Below are 7203 nucleotides of genomic sequence, written 5' to 3' on the forward strand. Positions count from 1 at the left end.
AAGGTCTCTTCCAACCTGGTCTATTCTATTCTCTTCTATTCTATTCTATTCTAGTCTCCCCACTCCATAATTTTCTCCTTACAATATTTCTTCAAAGATTGAATAATACACTGAAACTGCACCTTGCTAATGGAAAGGCTGCCTGGGGCTGCTTTGAAATGCTGGGCCAAACCAGCCCACTGCACTGAGCAATCTGTGAGATGGGCACTGGGAGTCCCCCGATATTGCCACATCATGTCAAGTAATGAGAGATATTGCCACAAAGATTTGAATCTTCCATTCTGGGTCTTTCAGGTATCAGCAAGATCTGTCTTAAACCCTGAGACCTGTTTGCTTAAGGCAGTGTTTCAGACCTGGCAGCATCCTTACACAGAATTGCCCTGTTCTCTGGTGTCAGAATAGTTCCTTCTTCAGTCCTCTCTTCTGCCTCATTTGATTCCTTCCCAGCTTACTTTTTGCTCGTGTGCCACTGCCTTCCTGCCTAGTAGCCACGCAGGCAGGTGCTGCTCACTTCCGCTTCCCACGGACATTCTCGCTTCATCTTCACACAGAAGTTCCCTTCTCTTCACGCTCTTTGACCTCCCAGAGCCTGGTCTCTCACCAACAGAACAGTACCCATCTATGATGGGTCTTCAGTTGCTCCTTCTCCTCCTCCACGATATATTTGCACATTCTAGGCTATCACTTCAGCTACAGCAGTGGCAGGAAAAGTCAGCGAAGGCTCGTACCGACTGGCTTTTTTTTTTTTTTTTTTTTTTTTTTTTTTTTTTTTTTGGCAACAGTGTTTTTTCTTTTAACAGTCATTTATGCCTGACAGAGAAAAGGTGTGGTAAGTCTACCAACGTGGAGCGAGCCCCAGAGATTTTCCTGCAAGTCTTGCAACAACGAGTGCATTTCTTAAAGTCTCATCTCTGAGAATCTGAGATCTTTTGAGAATTTTGTCTTTCCGTGAAGTCGTGACCTCTCGTGACTACGGGAAAAAAGCCTGGGTGACGCTCGAGCCAGACACACGCACCAGAGCAACCTCTCTGGGATCGCTTCGTTGAAGCTCTTTCCCAAACCCACAGCAGGAATCTGGGACTTGGAGGGGACTGCCGGAGGAGCAAGACCCGTCGGGCGGTGGCTTCCCGCTGCCCCACCCCGGTGGCGGTGTCAGGGGCGGTGCCAGTGCCAGACACGGCCCCCTGCTCTGCGGCGCGGCACCGCCGACTGCGGACTACAACTCCCAGCCTGCGGTGGGGGCCGCCCGCCCGCCGGCACCCCGCCCCCGGTACCCCGCCCCGGCACTGCCTGGCTGGTCTCGGCAGCGCCGTCCGGCTGTGCGCGGGGACGCTGGCGAGGGCGCGGTGCCGCCTTGGTGCCTCCGGGGCGCGGTGCCGGCGCTGGCGCTGCCGGAAGCGGCAGGTAGGTGGTGTGCGGTCGGGCGGTGCGGCGGGCGGCTGCCGGGGCAGGTGAGCGCCCCGCGGGGAGGAGGAGGAGGAGGAGGAGGAGGAGAAGGCGGCGGCGGTGCCCCTGCCCGCCGGGTGTGCGCTGTGGCCGTGTGTGTCTGCGCGCCTGTCACTCGGGTCGCACAGTTGCGTGTGGACCCAGCCGTTGCCGGCGCCGGCGGGGATCGCGTTTCCGAGCGTGGCCGGTTCCCGCTGCGGTCCCGAGGAGGGCATGAGTGAGCAGCGTCTGTGCCCAGCACGTAGATGCTACATGTGTAGGCGCACATGTGCTTGCTACGCATGCAGCAGGGTTGTTGGGCTGCAGGCTTCTGATGATAGTGGGCATTCGGCCCCGAGCGGGGAGGGAACGCAGGAGGGGTAATAGCGAATTAATTGCAGATGAGAAGTAATATCCGTCTTTGAGTCATCAGTCTTTGAGGCGTAATTTCGTTCGGAAAGCTCTTAATCGAACGGGAGATCAGCTATAGGAAAGCACTGCTTTTCCCATAGGATAATCAGATTTCCACTAGAGAATACACATCCTGGATTATTGAGCTACATGGGATTTGTGTATTTCCTTCTAATTAGTCTGTGAATCTCAGTTTAAAATTCTTTATTTAGAAGTGGGGGAGTCAGTTGCCTCTAAAAGAAGAGAGATCGCTTTTCTCTGACATTTTGCACGGACCTTCTGGTTACCGGGTGCTCTGTAGATGACTTACTGCCTTAATTGGATATTGGTGTCAAAGGTTGATTAGACTCTGTAATAGATTTTGGATCTGCAAGGGGATTGCAGCTTTAGATACGTGGTTAAAACAGTCGTGTTTGCCACCTCCCCTCAAACAGCTGAGAGGAAGACTGATCTATTCCAGTTGTGTTATTATCTCTCTGCTTTATTAATATATCATCACAAGGTTGTTGGGTTTGTTTTGCTTCCCCCCCCTCCCCCCCCCCCCTTTGCTATTTCATTTGCAGACCAAAAAGAAATGAATGTCAGAGAGGATTTGTTTAATCATTTAACAGCTGACACAAGCCATGTTGCTAACAAAGCACTGGTGGAGGAGTAGAAGATTTCTGGGATACAGCAGCTCTGGTACTATGAAGCCGCTTCAGCAGGTCAGGGACAGCGTTTGCCGAAGGATGTGGTAGACCAGGAGCCAGAGCTCAGCGAGACAAGGTCGATGGCTTGCATGGAGCTTCTCTACCTGGCCGAGGAGAGCAGGCAGGCACCCCTGGGCACTGCTACTGGCTGGAGCCTGCCCTCCCCGCCCCATCAGCAGCAGCAGCAGCAGCAGCAGCATGAAGGGAGTGAGGTGAACCCCAGAGCAGCCGCTGCCGTGCCAGCTCTGTGCAGTGAAAGGTTTTGCAAGTCCTTGCAAAGGGACCCTGTGACTGAACTTCCCCAGGCACCTCAGCCCTCCCAACGGGGTACCTTACTCCAGGAGCACTCTACACCCTCTGGCAACTCCCGGCCTTGCCACTTGCCCGAGGCTGAGGACAGAGGAAAGAAGAAAGCTTGCTGCTGTGCCCAAGAACTTGAGACATCATTCACCTACATGGATGAAAATGTAAACCTGGAGTACTCAAGAAGTGCCCCCAGTCCTGCGGGTGGCCACTGCCAGGATGTCCCTCTGCAGCAGCATTCCTGCAGGGAGCTGCCACCTGAGTGGGTGCATCGTTCTCCTTCCCTGGTCTCTGAGGAGGATGATGCTGCCTCAGAGGTGGTGGCTGGGAAATCTGTGGACTATGGGTTCATTAGTGCCATTTTGTTCCTTGTTTGTGGCATTTTGCTGGTGATCATTTCCTATGTGGTACCCAGAGATGTGACTGTAGATCCCAACACTGTGGCTGCTCGGGAGATGGAGAGGCTGGAGAATGAGAGTGCCAGGATTGGGGCTCACTTGGACCGTTGCGTTATCGCTGGTCTGTGTCTCTTAACCCTGGGGGGAGTGGTGCTCTCCAGCTTGCTGATGATGTCCATGTGGAAAGGAGAGCTGTACCGGAGGAGCAGGTTTGCCTCATCAAAAGAGTCTGCAAAGCTTTATGGGTCTTTCAATTTCAGAATGAAGTCTGGAGCAAATGAGAATATGCTTGAGCTGTCGTTAGTAGAGGAAGATGTGCTTGCCATAGATAATTAGTGTAGTCATGATTTTTAAGGCAGTGTTTCTGCAGGAAAATGTGTTTCATTAAAACAAACAGATGTGGCTAAAGATAGCTGGTTTATTTGTGTGACAATATTGTTTTTTTCTTAAGCTCTATAATGGAGTATTTGCGGTATATGAGCACTTGTTGTAAAAGGAAAATGTGCCAGAGAAAATGCCACTGATACAAAGTAATGAAAAGCACTGAATAAAAATGGATTTGTGATAAGTAGGTTCCTCAGATACTCATTTGTTCTAATATAAAACATTCAATTGGTGTCTTGCCTGTATAATTTTCTTATTACTCCCATATAGAACGGATCACCTTGACACTTTGGAAGCTGTTAATTATTGCAGCCTGCAGGATTATTAACAGACTGCTTGGTAGACTATTTTAAGGAGCAGGACCAATAATCAAATAGCAGGTCTAATATTGATCGAGATGCTTTTTTATCCTTTAGGTTGATACCTTCTGTTGAGCTAAGGGGAAAAAGAGCACCACTTGGTCATGACTTGTCACAAACCTCCCATATTTTCAAACAAATTGTACAATTAGCGTTGATTATTTAAAATATAAAATAAGAAGCAAAGGGCAGGGAGCCATATGGCTTATAGTATTGAGTTGGAGACAAAAGACTCTTTCAGCTTGAGGTCAGTGGCTCCGTTTCAGTTCAGATTAGCAATGATTGATAGTCATTAACTTCTGATAGCTATAGTGACCTATATAAAAGAAGTTTAGTTCCTGCTGAACAGTTGTCTTTGTATAGAAGCTGCTATAACTTGAATTAACTGACCTCTTATTTGGAGCCTCAAAAGACCCAAAGAGTGAAAAAGCGTGGAGATGCTGAGACTGAACACTTTTCCTTCAGTACTGATGCCAGCAGAAAGTCAAGCTCAGCTGTAGGTCTCTGCTTATCCTGGGGCTGTCTGTATCTGGCTAGTTCTTTTGAGACCCCCGTTTTTATGTCACTAGGCTGTCAGCCTTCTCATAACCAGCAAGGGAAGTTCACGAAGGGGCTTTATTTGTCAGGAAATAAAAAGGCTAAATACCAGGCAGTTTCCTGGTTAATATGGGACTTGCTTTACATAGGGGTTGATACAGGCTACGTGTTGTTGTTATCAGTTTTCTGGCAAAGTAACCACGTTGGAACCACGGCTCGCCTTAATGGTGATAATTAGCACTAGAAAAGGGAGCGCTTACCTGGCTGGCAGTGTGTTCTTACCAAGTAAGAACTTTCTGGACGCTCTGTAAAATGCATGTCACAGATCACAAGCCTGCAATACTAGTGAGCTCTCAGATTTTCCCTGGGCCTTTTAAGTCAACCTAATAATATACACTGCAGAAGTGTGAGGGGTAAGAAAATTTAAGTGACACGGCTAACGCAATTTCTTCATTTTGGTGTTAGTGTGTGCTACAAAGGAAGGCCTTCAGAGTGCAGGAGTTTAGTTGGTAAGACTCGGGACATTTCTCTGATTTCCCTACAAGATTGTCTTTACAAATTACAGGAGTGCGTTGTTTGGGAGTGCAATGGAAAACCCTTGGGCTCTCTGTTTCTTGTGCTGTGTGGTGTGACAGAGACGAAAACACTCGGTGCCTGCTGGCTGATGGTGGAAAATGAAGGTGTTAGCCCACGGCCCGGTGGATGAGCCTTCATATTGTTCACCTCATGTGAGGAGGTACCAGAGGCTGTGGCCAAGGAAAATAAGTCCCCTGTCATGCACCCACACAATTTGATTTCCCCTGCTCGAAAGATAAACTCTTTATGGGTACAAGTGTGAGAAAATATGAGTTTCTTTTGTTTGCTGGGGTGAAAATGTCATGTGGATCATTGAAGAGATCCTTCTGCTTTGGGGATCTAAATTTTGGGGTGTACCAGGTAGGTTTTAGGTACCCTCTGGAGTACCCCAGAAACATACTGGGGTCTGTGCCACCAGTCAGGGTATTTCTGATTGACCCTAACTGCGAAACGTGACATGCCCATTTTCTACCTCATGATGTGTCCGCTGACCGGGCCCTGCCCTGGCCTCTGTCTTCTTCCCCAGGAGGACCCAGAGGCCTGCAGCTAGGCTGGAGGAGCCTGCACCCCTCACACTACACCAAGGCTTCCCTGCAGCCAGGTGCCAGCAGCTCCCAGGGACATGTTTTCTCAGTTTCTTTTTTCTTTTCAGGGTTGGCTGTTTGAGACCTGCCAGGCACCTGCTGGGGATGGTCCCCACAAGGGAGGCTCATGGCCGAGGCATCCCAGCCCCGGGCAGGCAGGCCTGCACTGCCTCTCCCAGGCACTACCATAGGAGGCTACACTGGGGCGTTGCCAGATTTTATATGTTTACAGTTTTTTAATCTTTGTAGCTTTAAAAATGATCTGTAATGAATATAAAGTTTACTGAGTGCGAAAGCAGCTGATGTAATGTTGTAAAACTCCTTTTCAAGCCACAACAGGGCAAAGTGTCACAGCCTGTGCTGAGCTTTTCACTGCTGCATCCGATGCCTTATCATACAGCAACAGCATTCCGGACAGGTGGAAAAATAAAACTCTGACAAGCTAAGCGGTGTTGTCATGGTCATCTTTGTGCCCCACCGTACGGCCAGTTGCAGCGGTTGATTCTTTTCTTCCATGCCGCAGACACAGCCCCTTGTCGTCAGCCACCAGAAACCAGGACAGGGCCCCCGTGGGCAGCAGGACTGCCTGGTGAGAAATGGCTCTAGGGCTGACTGTCCTGGCACGCTGGACTTGTTCCAAGTTCACCCAGCGACCATGTCCCTACCAGGCTGTCCTTGCCGGTCATCAAGTGACAAACAATGAAGACTTTAAAAACTCTGGTGTGCCCACATCCCACCTAAATCCATATATCAAAAAAAAGTAAAAAAGAAGAAGGAAGGAAACGGGGTGGGGGGGGTGGGGGGGCTGTGGGAGCTGGCAGCTGGGGAGGTGGGTGTCAAGCCCCTCTCCCCCAGTAACCATGTTCACTGGCTGGCTGAGGTGATGGGGTGGGTGCAGCAGCCCCAGGAGGCACTGGCACCAGTAGCTGGTGCAGGGAGAGGCAGGAGCATTATTCCTAGGGGGCTGTAGGCCAGGTATGGCCGCCTGAATGGCAGTGTCACCTTCAGTGCTGGAAGGGACAACATCATGGCATGGCTATGCAAGAGTGAGGCCGTAACGGGAGGATGCTGGTTTGAGGCCAGCAGCGGAGCAGGGCCTCAAGGCAGCCATGGTTTGCTCCTGCATAGCATTTGATGTTTCTCCTAGATCCTCAGTGTGTGTCAGCTGAGCACCTTAACCACCTCTGACAACCTTTGCTCGCTCCCAATGCGATACGGAAGTATTGCCATGCAGGTAATGCCATACAAAGGCTTTAAGTCGGTTTCATTCTAGTATGACAGAATCAGACCCTTTCCTTCCACTGTTGCATGAATCAAAGCATGGGTGGGAGTGCTGTGTTAGGTCTGTGTCCAAGTTGGAGCATGGGCTGTTGATACCATGTAGAACGGAGCCTCGATTTGCAGGTTTCAGACCGCTACTGCTATAGCAGTAATAAATGTGTCCCTGTGGTGAGTGAATTGGCTGCAGTAACATCGTGCTGTGCCAGATGTAGCCTATGGTGTTTAACCAATGGTTAGTAAGAGGTTAAGAGAGTAG

At 50.0% G+C, this 7203-nt stretch overlaps 1 protein-coding gene across 1 annotated transcript; it reads left to right on the top strand.

The window, feature by feature from the left end:
- Positions 1 to 1288: 1288 nt before the first annotated feature.
- Positions 1289 to 4475, top strand: TMEM74 (transmembrane protein 74). The gene is made up of 2 exons (XM_054167323.1): positions 1289 to 1404; positions 2400 to 4475. The coding sequence occupies exon 2, from the start codon at positions 2606 to 2608 to the stop codon at positions 3560 to 3562; it is 957 nt and encodes a 318-aa protein (XP_054023298.1). The 5' UTR covers positions 1289 to 1404; positions 2400 to 2605; the 3' UTR covers positions 3563 to 4475.
- Positions 4476 to 7203: the final 2728 nt, after the last annotated feature.

The sequence above is a fragment of the Dryobates pubescens genome, chromosome 14 (assembly GCF_014839835.1).
Source record: "Dryobates pubescens isolate bDryPub1 chromosome 14, bDryPub1.pri, whole genome shotgun sequence".
NCBI lineage: Eukaryota > Metazoa > Chordata > Aves > Piciformes > Picidae > Dryobates > Dryobates pubescens.

Bases quoted from the DNA above. Each gene is read 5' to 3' on its own strand.
- TMEM74 (XM_054167323.1), top strand. From the start codon at position 2,606: ATGGCTTGCATGGAGCTTCTCTACCTGGCCGAGGAGAGCAGGCAGGCA.